Source organism: Lissotriton vulgaris, chromosome 5 (assembly GCF_964263255.1).
Source record: "Lissotriton vulgaris chromosome 5, aLisVul1.2, whole genome shotgun sequence".
Lineage (NCBI taxonomy): Eukaryota > Metazoa > Chordata > Amphibia > Caudata > Salamandridae > Lissotriton > Lissotriton vulgaris.
The window spans coordinates 1,073,594,758-1,073,616,832 of NC_141693.1; the positions used below are offsets into that span (position 1 = coordinate 1,073,594,758).

Genomic DNA, 22,075 nt, shown 5'->3' on the forward strand with positions numbered 1-22,075 from the left:
TACCAAAACCACTAAAAAGTTGAAAACCCAATTTATAAAATGCAAAAATAGAGAATATGTTAGTGAATAAAATGACACCCGAAGGACAAAAATCTATCAAGGAACCAAAGAAATGAATTTTCAGATCTTTAGATAAAACTGCACAAAAAGCACAAAGCAACAACTACAGGCAACATGTTGCTGTAGACCAGCACAATGCTAAAGTTTGAGTTAGAGTGAGGGTCTGATACAAGGAACAGGCTAATCAAGGTGGAAAAATTACCTCCTCGATGTGGAAAGTCTTCTGAGAAAGCAGGCAGTGGGTTGGTGGTGAGAGAAAGTGGTTCAGGGACAATAGAATCCAGTGAGCAGATGGAACCTAAGGAAAATGGTTGATTTAGGTGGGAAAAGCTCTGGTGGGAGTTCAAGTTTTCACACACTCAGTCGGTGTAGAGGGTTATGTGGGACAGAATTGAAACCACCTCAGTGTTGACAGATTGACTGGCTGGTTGGTCACTGTCCCTCAATAGTCCTGAAGGCAAAACTTTTAGGGTTACACCGGTGGAATAAACTCGGGCAGCAACCAAGGTTTTTGTGGACCTTAGAAACACCACATGGGGGTCAGGATTCACTGCAACAGAAGCTACCAGCAAGGTCCAAAATAGGCCTAGTTGAAACTGATGGCAGGGCTCTTCCAGCAAACTCTGGTTCTTGCAGTTTTTGTGGCCTTGCAACTTAACAGGAGGCCAGCCATCTGACTCTATTTCTTTGCCCTGGTCACAAGTGGAAGCAGGTACAACCGTTAGGGCTCTCCTCACAGGACTGAACAGCAGGTGCAATCACTCTTCTGTCCTTCACAAGTCCAGTAGTGCTCTTAAGCATGTGCCAAGATGTGCCACATTTATACCTGGCACAGCCTGTGGGTAGGGAAAACTCCTGCACCTCCCGTAACCAATGGAAAAAAGTTTCTATGTGTAACCCAACCCATTTTTGCACCGGTTTCTGTGTGCCATACTGCAAATAATCCTAAAGTATATATCAACAAAGAGAGAGGTAGGGAGAATCAAGGACACTCTCTTAATCCCCGGTTAAGTATCAAACAACAAAAAAAGAGAGGTCTGGACAGTCACAAGGCTGCCAGGAGTATGGAGCAAAGAGATAAGAGGGTTTTTTTGTACACAGTCACTCTGATTGAGTAGGAAAGCCCTCACACACCGACCTGGTCAGTGTCATGCTTCATCATCGGGCCCCACCGAAGAGACCGAGTGTCTCTTCGGTGTGCTGCGACGCCAGAAAGACTGCGGAGCTGGTCGTGTGGGGAGGATGTGTTGTGACAAATAGGGAATTAAAAGTGCCTAACAGGGTATCAAAAAAACTTTTAATGAGTGATCCCTAAGACACGTGTAAGTGGTATATGTGTCTGAATTTAAGTGCCAAGGTTGTGAGGATTTGGTTAAATTCAGCTAAATACCACGAGTTTTAAGATAATCAGTCAACATGTTTCTGCCGTACTTGTGGTATGTATTCACCAAGGCATTCTTCAGGACTATACCCCGGCGGTATGGACACTCTAATAGTCCACCCTGACCTGGGGGCGTGAAAGTGAAAAAGGAAAAGTGAAAAAGTGCTTAAAAATTAGAAGAGCAAATGCTCATTCCAAAAAAGCCCCAAGTTCAGGGGTGTATCAGCACTTTAAAACAGGGCGCTAATAGCACCATGGGTCTCGGGAGGAGGATTGGAGCGCGCCTGGCACATCGCCCTCAGCGCTCGCAACCCGCTGCTCAACCTGCAGGATTCCTCAGAACCGGACCCCGACGTCCCCAGGTCAGGGTGGACTATTAGAGTGTCTTTCTTTGGTTAGCACTTTGCCACTGCTAACCAGCGATAAAGTGCATGTGATTCTCACCTAAACATGATTATATTAGTGTATACCTGATTGGCATATTTGATTTACTAGTAAGTCCCTTGTAAAGTGATATATACAGAGCTTGTAAGTGAAATTCTACTAGTGGGCCTGTAGCACTGATTGTGATACCCACATAAGTAGCCTTTCAAACCTGTCTCAGTCCTGCCACTGCAGTGCCTATATGTACAGTTTACTGGCCGTTTGGCATGGCATTTACAACTACTTGCCAATCCATAAACTCCCCCTTTCTTACCTATACATCACTTCCAGGGTAGGCCCTAGGTAACCCAAGGGGTAAGGTGCCATGTAAGTAAAAGCTAGGACATACTTTGCATGTCCTGGTAGTGACAAACTCCAAAATTCGCTTTTCACGACCCCTATCATAACCTAGCATTGGGAATTCCTTATTATACTTTTAAGCTGTAATTCACGATCAGAGAGGAATAGCTTTTTCATATTTCATATGGTAATGATAAAGCTTTCTTACTGGTAAAGTTTGATTTAACATTTCTCTTTTAGAAAAATGCCACTTTTAGAAAGAGGACATTTCTCAGCAATTGCTGCTCTGTGTGCCTGACAGCCTGTCTCCAATGCATGTCTGGGGAGGGTGACAGCAAAACTTTGTGCATTCCCCTTAGTCAGCCACAACACAGGAAGGATAGGTGTTTGAGTACCCATCTACATACATCTGCATTCTGATGGCCTTGCCTGGGTAGGATGGGAGAGAGGTGCTAACACTTCACTTGAATAGGCATTTTCCTGTCCCCACACAAAGAACTGTTTATCCCCCACATACAGCATGGCAGACAGGACTGGGTTGAAAAGATAGTTGTGCACTTCAGACAGCGGCTTTGAAGTAACCCCCACATTAAAGACACTTTTGGTTTTAAGTACTGGGCCTCTGACCCCCTAAAATCAGAAACTACTGGATTTGTAACTGAAGCTCTGCCAGAAGAACTGCTGTACTGCTAAAGGACTCAACTGGACTGCTGATTTGGAAGGCCTGCTTTACTGTTTGTTGCCCTGCTGCCTGCTGCTCTCTGACTCTGCTGTAGGAGAGCTGGACTCTGCCTTCACTCCAAGTGATCTCTAAGGGCTTGTTTGTTTGCCTCCTGTTGCTTGAGACTCAGTAATATCAAAGTGTCTACTCTGTACCTGTGCCTGTCTCATTGGAAGTGGCCCCACTTATTGCAACATAGATTTCGCATCTTGTGTGTGTGTGTAACAGAATTGGCGTATCAACCTAGTTGTGGGAGAAAAATCAGCGCATCGTCTAGGAACCAGTACTTTCCCTTCAGAGATTGATGCATCAGAAAACATCCAGAATCCGGCACATCGCTCAACACCTCTCGACTTCAGTATTCGGAACTAACGCATCCCCTTCACTGCATGGGGAAGATTGACGCATCCTGCACCTGCAGGCCTCGACAACGACACATCTTGACATTTGCTGTCAGGAAAGGTAGTTTGTTCACTAGGGCCTGCATAGGTCCTGTAGCTAGCCGGTGCTCCATCGTGGTTGTCCCAAACTTTGATTTTGCTCCGGTCCAGCATGACCAAAATTAACCTTTTAGTGCTACTTGTTTCTAAGTGCTTTACTGCATTTATTATTTTAAAATTAAAAATTTCAATTCTACACATTGGATTTTTATTGTTTTGGTCTTGTTGCGTTCAGAATTTAATAATCTATAATTCTAAACTTGTGTGCAGACTTCTTGTGGTGTATTTATGGTGTTAATGTGTAAGTGTGCTGCATAAATACTTTCCATATGGCCTCTTTAGATAAGCCTGACTGCTCTGTGGCAAGCTAACAGAGAGATAGCACAGGTTATCTTTTAATGTCTATCTAGTTTATACTGACTAGACTGGTGGTTGTTGCCTAGCCTCTGTGCATACCTCAGAAAACCAGGAATCACATTTCTAACAGTCCTTCTCTATGTCAAACCAAGTGTGGCACAGGCCTTGGTGTTATCTACATCTGCCTGTGACAGTGTAGAGTCACAGGCCAGCAATCATGTTTTGAATTGTCCCTTTAGTGCTGGCATAATATTTGCTGTAGACCAATAGTGACAGTTAACTTTGTGGATAGTGGTTGAGAGCTTGCCAGAACACTGGAATTAGCTGATGATAGGGACCCCACTCCCGTTAGCGCAGGCACCGCTGCAGCCCGGTGGCTTTGTTTGAGCACATGGTGCGGAGATGGGTGTTGGCCAGGGTCAGCAGGGATGACTTAAACCAATTAAATGAAGAAATGGATACTGAATACTTGTTTAACCTTCCTGCCAATGGCAGCCTGGTAACTGTTGTTTCACTATTTGCCTGCTACTCACCTGCTGCTCCTGACTGGAGACTGCATTACCCACATACCACCTCGCCAGGAGGCGCCACCATCATTTCCGTTGCCCCGGGAGGTGCATACAGGCGGCCTTGGGCTCCCGCAGCATGGGAGCCCAGAACTGTTGTCTCGCTACTTGCCTGACACTCGCTCGCTGCTCCTGACCTGGGACTGAATTCCCCACATACCACTGTGCCAGGAGGCACCACTGTCGTTTGCCCGTGCCAGGGGGTGCATAATGGCGGCCTTGGGTTCCCGCAGAGTGGGACACGCACAGGCGTGCCTGGGAAATGCCCGAGCCAATGGCGGGCCTATTCACTCCTTTCGGAGCCTGGAAGAGGCTGGGCCATCCCTCTAAGCTTCAGCCCTTGAGACTTTCTGAGATTTGTTACACCTCCACTATAAGGTACTGTAACAATATTTGTCTTTGGGATCCCCTGAACCTTTTTTACCATCAGCTGGGGTAATAAAATGGCCAAACAGAAGGGTTTTGATGATTACCCTGGCAGAGGACAGCAGGAACATTGGACGCATTTCTAACCAGAGCCGAGTCCGTTCTTAACCATGAGATTCAGCTAGCGGAACAACAGCTTTCATTGGGATCCCTTACCTCTCAAAAGCACTCCTCTCCAGGCAGAATTGTAAGGATGGGTGAAACTTCAAATACCCCTCAATCATCACCCACTGCCACCTTGTCTTCTGCACCACCAATCCTACTGTCCCCTTTAGTGAAAGTGAAGACGGGTACCAATATCATCACTAGGGGCCAGGCCACTAAATTACACTTGTCAATAATAGTGAACCGCCGGTCAAGGAAAACCAGGGGATCTCAAAAACAAAAAACTCTGAAATCTGCCGGTCAGGAAAAACCAGAGGGACTGGAGCTACTGGGTCTGGCCAAACCCTAGATGGGAACACTACATTTACCACAACTTATCCTCCGGAATCGTTCGAAGATGCCACTTGGGAAAGACTGGAGACTTTGTTACTACTCTCCTGGAACCTCTTCTTCTTAAAATAGCACATATCGAGGAGAGGCTCAAAACTACTGAGGATGCGGGGCGAGCTGAGGCTCTCAAAATTACCAGCCCCTGAGTTGCGTGTTATAGAGAATAACTTAAGTATTCCAAGAACCAACCTAGGCTTTCCAGAACCAATGCCTTCACAAATCCCAAATTAATTTGGTAATGTTTTTTCTTCTACTCCTGGGTTACCTAGGTCCCCACAACCACTGCTTAGTAACACCACGAACGTGTCAACGACTAACTCACAGCTTAATTTAAGAGGGGGTACAGGGGTTCACAATCCAATAGGATAGTATGATCCCAATGCGATGAGCAAGGATGGCCCTTCGGGCACCAGACATCAGATGCTCCACCTCCCGCCTGCATCCTCCCCCCATGTACTAGTTTTGGAGAATGTTCCAACTCTGAGGGAGAGCCAGCACGAGTCTTCGGGTCAACTAATGGATACTTCATTACACTGGCTGTCTCAACATGTCAAGGTCAGAGGGGTCCTCCATTGAACAACCAAATGATCATGGCGCGTAGGGTAGGTTGGGTGGGTCCATCTAGGAAAAGGTTGGAGGGTGACTGCATGGTGATCATTTCAATAACCATCATCCACTGAGACATATTTTAGAACAACCTCACAGACATCCCCCGAGGGACACAGATTAAGGATCACTCGTTGACCTATTTTTTACAAACTTCCCCTACCCCGCCTTCAAGATTCCAGAGTGAATTTACTGGGCGGTCTACAAGGCCCATAACAGAGAGGAACACAGTTGCAGGAGGGATTCTGTACTGCAAATAGGTATGCCCCACTCTCTGATTTAGATCATTGCAACTGACTATGCCCTTCCATATCTAGGGAGCCTGTCCCTGAGCACTTCTTACCCTTTACCCTTCCCGTGCCCCTCAAACAGAACAAGTTTGAGGGAAAGCTTGACAGCCTATTTAAAACAAGCTCCTGGAATGTGGCAGGAATTAGGAAGAAGTTGGACAACGTACATTGGCGAAATCTTTGGCAGAGAAGTGATATTACCTGCTTTCATGAAATGTGGGCCATGGAACATGTGTTCATCAATGACTACTTTCAAACTATGGCCTTGCCATCAGCTGCCGGGAGGCCCATGGGGGGCCTCCTAACTTTAATATCAAACACGTTGTGACTCCAAATAAGGAAGTGTGATGGCCCTTTTTTACTTCCTTGTTTTTGAGTTTCCGAAAATGGGCATTTTGATTTTGATACATTTTTGTACTAATATCTTTGGCCAAAAAATGCACAGAGTTGTAGACGAGGTTAATGCCTCAATTGAGGAGATGTTAAAATGCAATAAGCAAGACGAGGTATCTACTATAATCTGGATGGGAGATTTTTGTCAGCGTTTAGCCACTCCTTGGGTTTCTGTGTGATGCCAAAAGGGGTCCACCTCCAGACTTCCCCAACTCTGGAAAGAAGCAACTCAGAGTAGTGAGGTAGTCAGGCGAGGGCAATAATGAAGAAGGCCGGGACCAGTGGAAAGCGGGAGAACCTGCAACATAAAATATACTTTTAATACATAGGCAAGTAAATCTTACTGCTCTCATTTGTTCTTGCTAGGACTTGCTAGTACCTTTCCACTGGCAGTGATTTCCTGTAGTAAATGTCTAACAGGCAGGGACTTTAGCTTCAACTTAAGATACCTACAACAAGAAACCACAATGATAAACATAGATTCCATTACCACTACATACGCACAAACTGTAGTAGTCGAACATACATACCAACTTTCAATTATCCGAGTACAACATAAACAGTGCTCCCAGAATAGGGCTTTCTTCTCAATCAGCAATGAGTGTTGGACGAGCCCCTAACATAAGCGCTCCGTCCGTTCGGAGCACAGATAAGAGATCAAAAAATAATAAACTCAGGGTCCATTAAGTGAAAGAAAAGAATTCCACAGGACTGAACAATCCAACCACGCTTCCTTCAGCGCAGCAGAGAGGAATGAAGAATACCGAGCCACGGACACAGTTACCACCTACTTGTTCCAATTCATTCAAAGGACAAATGCTAGGCTCGCTGTAGGCATTGGTTTGTCTCCCTTGGGGAAACGCGCTTCCACAGCGCTAAGAACATAAACAAACTCCCATCCAGTGTTCGCACCAAACAGGAGGCATCCTTTAAGAATCCCGACAGGGGACAGAGCGTTGAGAGGAGCAGCGCTTTTTTCAGCACGAAATGATACCTTCACTCCAGATGACTTCCAGCTCCACCCTTCTTCCTGACCGGGAGCTTCAGAACGAACCAGGCGCTTACTTCAGCGTCCGAAGGAAAGGGGAACACGGGAGGCGGCAATGAGCTGAACGGTTCTTCAGCGCACCAAGGAGATCGGACGAAGCACACCTCACGGCAGGATCCAAAACTGTAGACAGGAGAGAGAGCCTCCACGCAGCCAGCGTGAGACTCGAAGCACGAACAAACAACTGCAATTAGGAAGATTACGCGCACCTCTCCCCAGACCTGGCTGAGCAATATAGACGTTGCTCCTCCCCCATCAGGCATTCTGGGAGATGTAGTTCTGGGCGCATAAACCAGACAATGTAGGCGCTTTGAACGCTGTAGGTTCCGGTCAGCGCCTGACAATTTTAATATACACCCATGTAATCATAATCAAGACAAACCATGCGGTTTGGTTGATTAGATGTGTAATCCTGTCTCCCATTTCTCCCATAGAATTTTTGGTCATTGCCTTAATAGAGCCTTGTCTACAAGAAACCTGGCCGTCATAAACATTGGAGATAACTCAGAGGATTCTCCTATGAAAACTTTTTCCAGAGAGGCCCACGAGTCATTGACCAGTTTTATATTAGTTTCCTCCATGGTCAAGGGTAGTTTCAGTAATACAGAGGCTCATTTTAATGGTTTTAGCTATCATGCTATTTTAACTGGTATAATAACTTTGAATTCTAGGGAGAGGGCCACGCCCATGATAATCGATTGCCCCATATTGGCCAGAAAAAACTGCTTTCAATTAAAACGGGCTCAAATTGATAGGTTTAAATGTATTCATGGTATAACAAAATCCAACAAAACTAGTACTGGAAGGTGTCTAGACCTAGGAATTGCACCGCTAACCCTGGTCCGATCCTTTACGGACCTTCTGCAGCATATAAAGATGGCCCTTACCTGTAAAAGTAATTTAAAGGGACGTAAACTAAATGGATGGTTTGACACCACTTGTACTAAAGCCAGGAAAGCCCTTACTATAGCTCTTAAAACTCGGCCATGAGATCAAACCCAGATTGTCCTACTCCATACTCAGTTTAAATTGGATAAAAGAAAAAGGGAGAGGACACTCAGGGAGGATATCTGGGAAAGGCTTGCCCAAGCATCTATATCAGGCAACATCAGAGAGTTTTGGGTTATAATCAATACACCTTATTTTAAGACCCAAAGGGACCCCTCGCTGGATACCAACATTGATGAGGAGGAGCAGGAGGAGCACTTTGTTAATATTTTTCCACCCGCTGAGTCTTCTGCTTTTTCCCCACCGGTTCTGCCGAATAGAAGGAGGTCATTTCTGTCATTTTCACTTACTGTGGTTAAGAAGGCCCTGGCATCAAAGCATAGGAAGAGCCCCTGGCCGGACGGGGTGCTAATAGACTTCTTCCAGGACAATTACAACCTTTGGTCTCCTTTATTGACCAATGTTTTTAATAACATAGCAATAGTAGCCCACCCCTCTTCATGGAAAAAAAGTATAATAGTTCTTATCCACAAAAAGGGAGACAAGAGTAGCCCAAAAAATGACAGGCCAATCTCCCTTTTCGATACTACTGCGAAACTCATGGGCCATCTGCTTTTAGCTAGACTAGAGGCTTGGGTAGTTGACAAGAATATATTAATGCAGTCCCAGTACTGGTTTCAACAGGGCAAAGTAACTGTAGATCAGTGCCTGAACCTCTCACTGATTATTGATAAATATACAAGGGCTAAGGGTGGGAAAATCTACCTTACCTTTATGGACTTTTCGGCAGCGTTTGAGTGCGTTGCCCACCTAAAGCTTTGGCATATTTGGCCTCGTATATGTATTGGAGGGTCGATCCCAAGATCGACCCTCCAATACAGATACAGGGAAAATTGATGTGGTGGAGTCCTTTCCCTATCTTGGGGTTCATTTTATAAGAACCAAATATGGTCATGATTAATTGACGCAAGGGCCATGGACATGGAGAGGAGCTTGGGAGGACTAAATCATTTATTTCAAGGATGGGCATGAACCCTCTTGCTGCTGTCAAGCACATCTATCATGCGTAAATGAAATCTGTGGCCACATTTGGAGCAGGCGTTTCTGGCTTGGCACATACTGAAACCCTCCAAATCATTGAGGATACGTTTTTTAAATCTTTGGTTTCTCTCCCGCAGACAATATCTAACTATGTACTGCACTCAATTAGACTGTCTCCCCTGCTCCTGTGGTTCTCCATATGGCAAAATAACACTCTCCCCCTTAACTCGGACTATATTAAAAGATTGCCTTGGACTAGACAACTACAAGAGAATTAGATGGATAAACTACGTTGAGCAAAAACTGACTGAGCTGGGGTTGAAAGTTCTGTTCACGGACCCAATGGCTTGCAGGCTAATGTCAAAGTAAAGATTGGTGGACACTTTTATGCTGAAGGCCCAGTACACTCGCAGGGAGAACAACCACCGGAAGCAGTCTACCCTGACCTACCAACTGCTTTTTTCTATTTGGGAAGGCGGATACCCTCATTTAGAGGAGGTCACAACACCGCACCATAAATTCATATTATTACGGTTTTGGTTACATTTGGTCCCATTAACCTCTTCCATTGGCCATCATGAATCATGTGCGCATGTTTGTCGGGCTGTCTGAGCCACGTCCAAGATTGGAATGTCACAGCACAGCGGCGGAATTCTCGCCCCAGCGAAGCAGTTAATGTTAGCGTTTGCATCGAAAATATTTAACCACTCGGACCTGATTATTTTCCCCTCTGACAAGTCTTCTGTCGAAGGAGACCTTCACATACTGTTTTTCTGTGGTTATCATCTTAAGGAAAGGAAAAAGTATATTGTACCAATTTTAAAGAGCCATCACTTTGTTCAATGTAGAGTCGCTCTATTTTTCTTAAAATCATTACCTGACCACTTAGTGTGTTTCATTCCTTTGGGCTTGCATGAAAAAACTTAAAGTCCTTGGGACTATAACTTTTTATGGACATTTATTTAATTATATATTGTATTTTAATTCATATTTGATCTGAGAGCTTTTAGAATCCATATACCTAAACTTTGCATGTATTTTGTACCTTTTTTCATACTACTTTTATCGGAAACAAAATGAAATGAGTATCGTATTCCACCTATGAGAATTACTTTTTTTTAATTTACTGTTGTTTATGTAGTTTTATGATCTTACCTAATAATGATCGAATAAAGTTGCATTGATTGATTGATGGACAGTTAACTTACAGGCCCTGGGTACATTTCATATCGTATCATAGGAACTTATAGGTAAGTTAAATGTGCCAAATAGGAGTGTAGTAAATTTTAATATTGTATTTGGGGGGCAGAACACCACAGCAGTGTCCCAGTCGGCAGAGTCCAAAAAACAGCAATAAAATTTAGCATAAAGTGGGTGCAATCATGCAAATGGGGTGCTTTTCTACAGTTGCTGCTTTAAAGTTTTTGTTCTGTAGCTCTTGCTTTTTACATACACCTGTATGTCTTCTTCCTTTTCTATCAGTGTGTGTCGTAGCAGTTGACTTCCCTACTTCCTGGAGTGATGCACACTCATGGCTGAATCATTGATTTGGCTATGAATGTGCTGCCCTCACCCAGCATACATAGAACTCCCTCTTAGGGGCTTTTTGTGCTCAGTGCGGGCTACTTTTGTAAACTGTGAAGATGCTGGAGGCATTCAACAGTCCTCTTGTTCACTCTCTGCTTCCCTCAGCTCTTTTGCAGCCAGTGCCCAGGCTGCTGTTCTTTCCTCTACTTCGGGGGTTGCCCCTACTTTTATGCACATGTAGCTCATTCAAGGCTGTTACTTTAGTTTGTCCCAATGGAGAAACTTACTCTGAATGCAAGACTGAAAAAGTCCTCTGTGAAGAGACAGTTTAAAAAAAATATATATGCACATCTTCTACAGTAACTCAGATTCTTCATGACCAATACATTTTCTATGATTATTTGGAATCCATTTGCTTTAACATCACAAGTGAGGTGCCATAAGGACAGCCATTTTGCCTGTCATCTTTAATGTTATCTGGCACATCTACTACATACTGCCATAATGATTGATCTTTAATGTCAGTTGTGCACCAATGATTAGGGGCAGGCGGAGCTCTTGGAGTTGCACTACTCAGAATTCCGCAGAGTTGCTTACAAAGTCTGCAGAGTACTGCTCCACCCTAATCTGAACTTGCTGTGCCTGTGAGAACTCCATATCACATAGTGTATATGTTTTTGTGCGGTGAAAGACTTGAATCGTTATATGTGGTGCAGACATGCTGATAACCAAACATGTGCTGCTGCTCACAACCCAGCTTCAAACACAGGGCCCAGTTGTTGAAGGCACTGATGCCCGCTTTTGCGCAGAGGTCGATCCAGGGCAAAGAAAGTGCTCTGTGTTCTCAGAGAGCTGTTACAGCGCATCAGGTGCCAAGCCTGCACTGGCCAGTGGCAGAGCGAGGTGGCAGCATCAGGTCCATAGAAGCATGTGAGAGAGCGCAATTTGAATAAAATGTATATCCGAGTCATATTTAGAAGTATATCGTATAAACGCAGGAATGAAATGTATATCGTAACATGAAGTTGACGCTTATAAGTATAAAGTCAATAGACGTAACCAAAGTAATATAGGAAATGTAACTGTATTCACTTTAGAATGTATTAAGATTTAGAAGGCCCGTATACGTAGTGGGCTAATGTGTAGAAATGCTTACGAACAGAAGAACGTGCAAAGTGGAATTCATGTACGTGTGTAACTTTAAAATGCAGAAACGGCGAGAAATGTAACATGGAGAAATGTGCAGAGAACATATATATATATATAACGATGTAACAAATGAGAATATAAGGTTTATATTCTACGTAATTTGTATTCTATGTAAAATGTATTCACATATAGGCAAAGGGATTTGCTAAATGCGATCATATATAAATGTATGTTAAAGGTTATACTATGTAGAAGAAGTTTGTAGGAATGTTAGAAGAGTTTAGGTCATTTGTGATTATAACCGGACTGACCAAGGGTTCACAGGAGTGTAGTCCGCTGTTGGTAATTTAGTGGGCTCACAGGAGTCGTGAATAGCCTTCACTTGAATGTGCGAGCCAAAGAGTCTAGTTCTTGTTAGATTTAAGGTGACAAATGTCGGACGAAGTTTATTGCCTAAACATGAGAGGAGACGATTGGAATTTGAGTCTTGTTTTGAAATGACCATTCACAGGACCAAATGAGGTTAAAAGTACAGCCGTAAAGAATAAAGTTCTGATAAGGTGATAGATTTTGCTCCGAAAGTGTCAAAGGTAAAGTTGAATGAAGTCACCAGCAAGAAGACGAAGATGGCGTCTAAGGAGAAAGGTCAACTTAACGGACGACGCGAAGAGACGAAGCCATGGAAAAAGCTAGAAGATTACCTCACGGGGAAAATCCGTGGTGGGCGTCGAAGGGGCGTTCCACCCACACTATGATTGTGTATTTTAGGGACAGCACCCCGGGGAGAAGATAGCGAAGGCGAGGCAAGAGCTCAGTGAGAACAGCGAAGGCAAGTTAGAAAGAGCAGATGACTTGAGCAGATGCGCTGAGAGAGATCAGAGCGCAAGGGAGCAGTAGGCCGAGGACCCTTAGAGAGCGGATGGGTAGGCAGAGAGGGTACTGCTTCTTAAACTTAAGTTACCTTTAGAGGCTAAGAGAGTTTGAACTTCTTAGGGAGTCAAACTGCTGACACCTTTTTAGGGTACTAGAAACTTGCGAAGTAGGGATGTCACCTAGTATAGAGTAGGGACAGATTTAACTTGATTATTTTTCTCTTTCTGTAGATGACGCAGAAGAACCACTTCATATCGATGCTTTTTAATTTGCTGATTTTTGAACTGACTTTAATTGTATTCGTTTGTAGACTAAGGTTCTTTAGGGAATATATGTTCCTATTGGTTCCTGTATATTTGATGAATTTGATCCTGAGAGGATTGTATATACAACTTTTCTTAATTTTATATTAAACCTTTTAAATCTTTATCAGTTGTAAGTGGTTCTTCAGAGTGGCGTCAGTTAATGGGGTTTATCTAACCTATGCAGGGGCTGTCTTTTACTCATTGACAGACAACAAGCGATCCAAAATTGACGAATGAGATAAGTTATCAAATTGATCATAAAAGGTATTAAAATCTCATTTCCCGCACATGCGACCTGTCCTAAACCTTGCCCCCAAATCTGACAGGTGGCCCACTCTAGACAGACACTTGCCACTGCAGAAACATATCCCTTGCAACAAAGACCGCCTCCTCATGACATGGTGAGAAGTGGGACAGTGACTTTGTGCAACCTCACAGATATGCCCATCGACCATAATGGAAGCCAGATTTGATGCTTCGGATGAGCATAATGGAATAATGTGATGAGGCTGCGCAAGCTGCCACCTTCAGCTCCTCACCAGCTGTTCAACAACAATCAGTCTGAGATGTGCACTTCCATGGGCCGGGTTGGCACACGCGCATTCAGACCCCCTCATTACTTAGCTGCCAAGGACTCATGCCTGCAGTCAGACCTCCCTACCCTTTACCCCCTGGAACAAGCAGCCAAATGTTTGAGAGGCCTATGAAGGTTTCTAGGCAAATGAGTTGTGAGTGTGAGTTGGTTGGCAGCTGCTGCTAGGGTACACAGGGGTGGAGTTTTTTTGACAAACTTCATGTTCCTCTTCAGTCATCCGTCAGCTTCCCCCATTGTCACGCTCTGCCCCGCCCCACCACCTCACTGCGCTTACCTGCGCCGGCTGCCACTGACTGAGTGGAAAAGACTTCACAAGCTCTGTGAGCAGAGATCTCTGTCCACCCCTACCATTGATACTCTGGTGCGCACTGGACAGATGACAAAAAGCAAATGACAAAAAGCAAATGATACCCCCATGAGCTTAAGAATAGGCTTGGTAAGATCACAGTGTGCAAGAAATTGAACTGGATGCAACTAAACATGAGCAAGAGGAATTGTTCAATTCTGACATGAGGAAGCATTGACCTCTCATTCTCTCTACTGTTTCATTTATTTATGAATACTATCAAAATCAGTGAAGTAGTACAGATTTTGATTGTGATTAGAGAAAACCCCATCATTCAAATCCCTATTTACTCAAGGTTTCCAATCAGCATTGCCTTTGATACAAATAACTGATATTATTCCAAATCAGTTCTTTACATTTTATTGGAGCCTTACACAGTGCTAGGCTGCAATATTACAAAATAATGTATGCATTGGCTAATGCGACATGGAGAAATAAGCTGCAGGAAGTTCAGCATGATGTGAGGCTCCATGGAGGACTAACAAAAATCACCTCTCTCATTTGTCATCATTAGTTGCATTGGCAACTGGTGAAAGTTAGTATTGACTTCAAAACTGGTTGCATAACACAAAACACAACTGTTTATTAAAGCAATTAATAATACTCAACAAACCCATGAGGAACTTGCATTTTAGTCATGATACTCTGGTAGATGCCCCTTGGTCTAAGATACTACCTCTAGTCAAATAAAAAATTCTTTCCAGGAATCAGCATCCCCTTGGGGGCTTACTTATATCTATCTTTGAGGATTAAGCTCGGTTAAGAGACTGCAAGACATGTATTGAAGAATTATTTATTTGACTAGTTTTCCTGTTACTTGCTCTGTAGAAAACCGTGGCGTTCACATTTTTGTTTCATCGACAAAATACAAAACATCTAACTCAAAATGATCAGCCACCACGTGTTGATTCTAATGTTTGACTTGAGAGTCTCTGAGGACTTTAGTTGAATTCTTTTTTACTCTGCCCTTTCTAAGTCATTCAGCAGGCCAGGTTTAGTGCAAAGAGGAACATCTTCGCCCCTTGCCATTTGTGATGGCACAAGGACTGAGTTTTACCTTTGTTACCGAATTTGTATATTATAACGTTAGGGCTCTTAATTAGCTTTGCACACCATCCTTCTTAGAAAAGGCAGTTATATAGAAGGGTCTCCATCAAAAAATATGCTATGCGCCTCAAGTAATGGATGCGTCAACATTTATTACAGTTCATATATCATATCATCACATGAAACACAGTTTGTGCTTGAAAGGGATTAAATATACAGATGTGTGAGTGGAAACCTATAATTGTGACAGTATCAGCACACTGTAACATTGTTTTTTTTTCACTTTAGAAACTTAACATGCAAAACAGTGAACAATTTAATATGCCAGTTTCAAATCAACATCTCATTTGTGAGGTCACGTATGTTAGGCTAAAACTACCTCTGGTATTGCATGTCTATTGAGTCAAATAGAGACAAGTTAAAAAAACCTTCAATATGACTTAACATTGCAATGGCAAACAAATTCCCAACTTGTTGTGCCATCTATAATCATTTTCTGTACACGCCTGTTAGAAATGGGATCTCTGGTTGGCTTTGGCTTGCTCCAAAGTCAGGCAGATGCATTACTCTAGTCAGGGCAAGGGAGTTACACGCCAAAGATAACCCCTGCTCACCCCCTTGGTAGCTGGGCACGAGCAGTCAGGCCTATCCCTGAGGCAATGTGTAAGGCGTTTGAGCAACACACACCGAGCAACAACATACTAGGCACACCACAAAAGGAACTCCACACAAGTTTATATAAAAAATAGCCTTTGTATTAACAAAAAACACATTAGAATACTAATAACACAATATACACTGTGCCAACTGGCACTGGGCAATATTTACAGGGGATTATATACACATAACAGGGCCACATGGACCACTGTCAGAACCATCACTTAGTAAAAATAGTAAATTTAGAAAATATAATAAACATAGAACACAACCAGTAATTACTGGCAAACAATGTACTCAGCAACATCCTGTAACACAAAACATAATATGCACAGTATCATATTAGGTGTGAAATATATTCTGTGCCAACCTCATAAGCCTAAACATATTAGACCAAAACCTCCTAAGCATAATTCATATTAGGGGCATAAACCACAGTACAGAATATCTCAAACATAAACACAGTATGTAAAACCTCATAATCATAAAACCACATTTAGAGGCATGAATCAGGGTTCGTACATCAAAGTACATGAATCACATTTCCTAGCACCACATAAATCACATTAAGGCCTGGAGCCCTACAAACCCAACAGTCCCCCTAGCCAACTAGCCTTCTCAATGGGGCTCAAATGCTCTATGTCTAACAAAGTCAGGGCTCGCTGCCAATGCAACAATATCCAAAAGCATGTAATTGGGCTGGGGCAGAGGAATGCACCTCACTCCTATCTTACTCAAAAATGCCCCCAAAGAAAGGCCTAAATGTTGCAGCTGACGCTAATTGCCGTGCAGCTGTGACTGAAAAGTGGGCACTGGCACCTCTGTGCCATCATGGTCCCCACTGGGACTCTCCAAGACCAATATGCCAAGTGATGCAGCAGCCCACTCTGGTGCGGCACAGCTGAGGTGAAGAAATCAGAACTGGCACCATGGTGCCACCTGAGCCATTCTTTGGGACCTTCTAACAAGAATGCTTCCCAATCATTGCAGCTGCCCGATACGGTGGTGCAACTGTGAATACAGAAAGAGGTCCTCTGCTCTGGGGCTCTCTAAAAACAAATATGCCCCTCAAGCACTGACACAACCGTGCCTTTGGAGCCCGAACACACAGTGAGGGTGCAACTGCCCGCAACTATGAGGCACCGGGGTTTACAGCAAAACTGGCCCGGCCTGTCACCATCGCGGTCTGGGTTCCGGTGCAACAAAAAGAAAAATCCCCAGCACCACTCACCACTTCTCAGGGGCTGAGACGCTGCCGTAGGCATCCACCAGTTGTCAAGGGCTGTCTGTGGTGCGTCCCTGGCGGTGCTCCACGTCTCTCTGGGTGCCAGCTCTGTCCTCCTTCCTTTGGTAGCTATGGGGAGGTGGAAATGGAGCCCACAAGGCTCTGGCATACATCTCTGGTCCCACCCACAGTCAGGAACTGCCGCCTGGCTTCTGGGTCGCATTCCCGGTGCAGTACTCCTCTCCTCCGGCCACAATGCGGGGTAAGCTCCTGCTTCCACCGAGGCCCAATGTGGGGTGGGCACCCGTAGTGTTTAAAAATAGCACCAAATGCTGGGTAGGCACCCGTGATTCAATTAACATAGAGTAGCCATGCGGGTGGGCATCCGCTATCTAAAATCGTGCCAAAAGGGTACTTTGGGGCAATAGAGCATTTTCCATTGTTGCCCCCAAATTATGGAATTCGCTTCCTCAAGAGATTAAGATTCAACCATCTTTGTCCTTTTTTAAAAAAGCGCTTAAGACCTGGTGTTTCATCAAGGCCTACCCACAATAAGAGTATACTTTAATAGTTGGTAAATTTTTGGTTATGCGCCTTGACGCCCATCGGGCTTAGTTGCGCTATAGAAATTGACTTTCATTCATTCATTCATAAAGCGGGGTGGGCACCCGCTATTATTCCGGGATTCCCTCAGCAGCAATGGGCTGCCCAGTTCTGCAACACTCCAGCGCTCCTCTCTTAAAGAGAAATCAAAGCACAGAGCTCCCCTTTAAGAATAATTAAAAGTAAAAGTGCTCACAGAGCACATGATGCAACAAGAAGTCCTGAAGGTCCTGGCATACCAAAAGCAAAGCAGTCACAGGGCACAAAAGGCCCCAGCAATTACTTCAGGTCCATGGGCATAGCTGGGCCAAGGGAGGCCAGCACACAGGTCCCTCCAGCAGGGAGGCAAGCCCCCATGGCGGTTCCTCCTGGGCCCCAGCAGCAGCTAGCCCTCAAGTTAGGAACAGCACAGCATCAAGGAAAATAACACTTTCATGGGATCACAGCCCCAACATTTATATCCAGCATTCCTTTGTCTTAGTGCAGGGCATGGGGGAACCAGATGCAACTTGTTCAGTGGGGTAATTGGAGCACTTTCTTTTACAAGCTCCTCTTCCCCTTTGTCAGACACACCACAGGGGGCAGAGCCAGCATTCACTAGGGCAGGCACCATCCTATTCAGAGTCAGGGGGTTACCCACTACTCCCTGCCCAGAGGTTCTATTCAGCCCAGCATTGACTCACCCTGCCCCTCCTGGAGCCACACACACCTCCCAGCCCTGTCACTCACAAGCCAGAAATGCAATTCACATCAGGTAGGCAGACACATAGCATACAGAAATGCCAACTTCTAAAAGTGGCATTTATAAAATAACCACAATAAATCTTCACACACCATTGCACAGCATATATTCACACATTTTCATACATACCAGACATGGCCACACTGCTCATCCCATAACAGGAAGTACCACTGACATACACTGATCAGGGAATCCCCAATGCATTTCAATAGGGAGTGCAGGTCAACCGTACCAATGTAACACAGAGAGCGCACATACTTTACACTGGACCACAATGCTAAAGTGCCCAGAGGCCTAAAGCCACCAATACCATGTCAGAGAAAAGGCAAAAAGTTTAGGGGTGAACCTGCCAAAAAGGGCCAGGTCCAACAACCCCTATATTATAAATCTGTCATTTTAGAGTTATCTTGTTATATTGCAGGCGAATATGAAGCTGTTCTGTTAGTTTAATGAGGATGATTGAATTGGGCTATAGGTCAATTAGGCGGTACCCGAAGGGCTGTCCTGATAGGACAGTGTGTGGGCCACTTTTGTTAGGTTTGTGGGCCTGTTTTGGAGTCTGGTAGGCCAGGTTTCAATGTTAATTTCAATGATATTGCCACAAATATTGCCTGCAGCAAACACAATTGTATTCAGTTACCCAAACCATACCTGCAAAACACCTATACAACATGTCAGGGCCGGACTGACTTTAGCAAGTAACCAGGAGTTTATTTTTTCCGTGGGCTGGAGGGGTGGGGGCCGGTTTTGTACCCGTGCATGCAGGTTTTGTTACAGGGGGCCAGTTGAGCAGCAATCTGCCAGGGCTGGTTGCTGTTCCCAGTCCGGCCGTGCAACAAATAGTTACACATTCAAAACTGCGCCATTGTGGGCCACTATTTTAGCGATCTGACTTACCAATGGGGAACAGTTCTGTTTTGGGGTCTGGGCCGATTTACTGTCCTAGTTTGACTCCGGGTGATATCCTGCTCCCTACTCATAATAGTTTCAACCACCCTGATGGCGGCTGGGCATTCTCCTTGTTAACTTTCTGTCAGTGGTCTTATATTCCTGTACAGTACCTTCTTTTATCTTCTTTTAGCACTAGAACTAGAAACCAGTTTAAGGTTTCTCTTCCTAATTGTCCTTTTATTTATCTTGTCCTTTTTTTACTGTGAGCAACCTCTTAAAATTCTTTCAGCATCAGAGAATCTTCTTTCTCACCCAGTGGCAGTTGGTGGCAATTCGCATCGGAGGGGTGCAAAATATTTACACATAACTGATACACAAAATATACACATTATTATAAATATACACATACAAAAATCACTTCCCTTACACTGCAGCTCAATGATCTGCAGTATGTCCTTGTTGTTCTGCAGCACATACTCTAAGCATGAAGCCCAGAGCCAACTCTCTCATCAAATCAAGATGCTGTTCTCAAGCACCATGAGTAAAGAGTCTTGATTGGCTGTAGCAGGCTGGTTCCATGCTCCAAAAGGCACGCGTAGGTCTGTGCCTGCTCTCCAACCCAGCTGTCCAAGACAGCCTGCTTGGTAAGGTTTGAATTGTGCATGTCAATTTGGCCATAGCAAGGTAGCCGGACAAATCAACATGATCACAAAGTTAAGTGGCCACTCCTCATGCAGCAGTGACGTACTTGCCCACCCGAAATCATTTTATTACCATTTTATTTTTTATATTTTCTGCCCAGCAGTGTAGGGGTGGGGGGCGCGACACCCCTCCTCTCTCACTGAGGAACCGCCACTCTTCTCACTTATCTTCTGCCATTACTTCAACATCCTCTCTTTCTCTGTCACCTGTGGGTGCTCCTTGACCTCCTCAATGCCTGGTTTGACTGGTTTCGAGGTGTTCTCATGAAGTTTTATGCTTTCAGTTGGTACCAGAGTTCTCACTTATCTCTCGCAGAATTTGAAGAACTATGTGCCACTGCGACAGCACAGGTTGTTTTAATCCCAATCAGTGTTGGTTATTTAACCATACCACACTCACTGGGTAATAGGATATTATTGTGCACAACAGCAGCAGGTGGAATAGAAATTACATAATGCATACAATAGTGATGCAAGTGAGAGCTTTATATTAGGGCATAAAACATATGTATACATTTAGATTTGACAGTAGTTGACCTTACATAGAGATCAGCACTAAAAAAATAAAGTTAGTAACGTGTATACATTTCTGATAAATCTCAAAATGAGAGAGTCACCTATCTACACTAAAGAGGACAGGGTGTATAAAACTATTCAACAAGCAAACTCCCCTTTAGATTAATATTGGATCACAGAGAGCAAGAGGTTATCAAAATCACATATAAGTATATTGCGCAGTGTATTACAAATATTAATGTACCATAGATATATCAAATTATGCATTTATTAATGCAAAGATTAATAATGTAAAAAAATATGAGATTGGAAAAACTATCATGACATTCAGTTATAATAGAAGTTCACTTTGCTATTATATTATATCCTATATCTTTCTGCACATTAATTTTTCAGATGGCCTGTGTAAATCTATTAGAGAAAAATAAACGAGTCTACTCCCACGGTTTTATAAGTTGTCCTAAAGAAGAATTTTTGAGGAATATTTCAGTTAAATTTAAAGTTATGGAATACCCTATCTAGCATCGATCTTCTTAATCGACCATACATATAACTACATTCAATTTCATACTGCTATTTATGTTATGTGTCAAAAGGTTGTTCTTTACAGTCCACACTTGTTGGAGGGGATGCTTTCAAATGCTGTATACTAAAGATAGATGTGTCTGTAAGTCTGATAGATCTCTATGTATGAGGCACTGGAAATAAACATAATCCCCATTTGTTTTTCTTTTTTTCAGCCTTTTTGCTCCCTGCATTTACATCTTCAAGTATCAGAGAATCCCTATACTTCAGGAAGCATCTCAAGTAAAGCCACTGCACCCTGGCTTATTGTTGCTACAGGTGAATAAATGCATGTTTTCCTCTCAATAGTTGAACAATACAGAATATCTCAATTCTTCGGGAACAAGAAGGTAATCATTTCTAAGCAATTGTCTATTTGGCGACAAGAGTCACTTAGAGCAAGGTGGGACACCTGCCAGCCTGCCAGAGCCTTCATCAGACCTCTTTGAGAGGAGCGCTTTAATGAGAGCTGTAATGGCTGCTGGCTCCCATGTATTGGCAGAAAAATCAGCAGTTCTTCAATCAAAAGAAACAAACAGGAGCATTTTTCCGCAATAGACAAAAGCAATGGCCTTGTTCCCGGAGAGTTACTTGAGCATGGAGACATTGCATATTTTCCCAGCCTGGTGTGCGAGTCCTTGTATCTTGGACCCAGGCACAGTATCATACATCTGACAGCTCAGACCAAATTTTGTAGCCCTTCCCATGATTTGACTGGCTGGGACTATGGCAGATGAGCCACCAGATCATTGACTTCATTCTAAAGAGCTGCCTATGGGTCTGCCATCACAAACCTATCAGTTCCCCAACCACTAAGTGAGGCTGTGAATCCGCAGCTT

The 22,075-nt window shown here is 43.9% G+C and overlaps 1 protein-coding gene across 1 annotated transcript in view; it reads left to right on the forward strand.

Moving 5' to 3' along the window:
* SORCS3 (sortilin related VPS10 domain containing receptor 3) overlaps positions 1 to 22,075 on the forward strand; it is a 1,546,015-nt gene that overhangs the window by 939,506 nt on the left and 584,434 nt on the right. Inside the window, exon 14 of the mRNA XM_086919577.1 lies at positions 21,413 to 21,515. Within this exon, the coding sequence (XP_086775703.1) occupies positions 21,413 to 21,515 (103 nt within the window). The remainder of the gene's footprint in view (positions 1 to 21,412; positions 21,516 to 22,075) is intronic.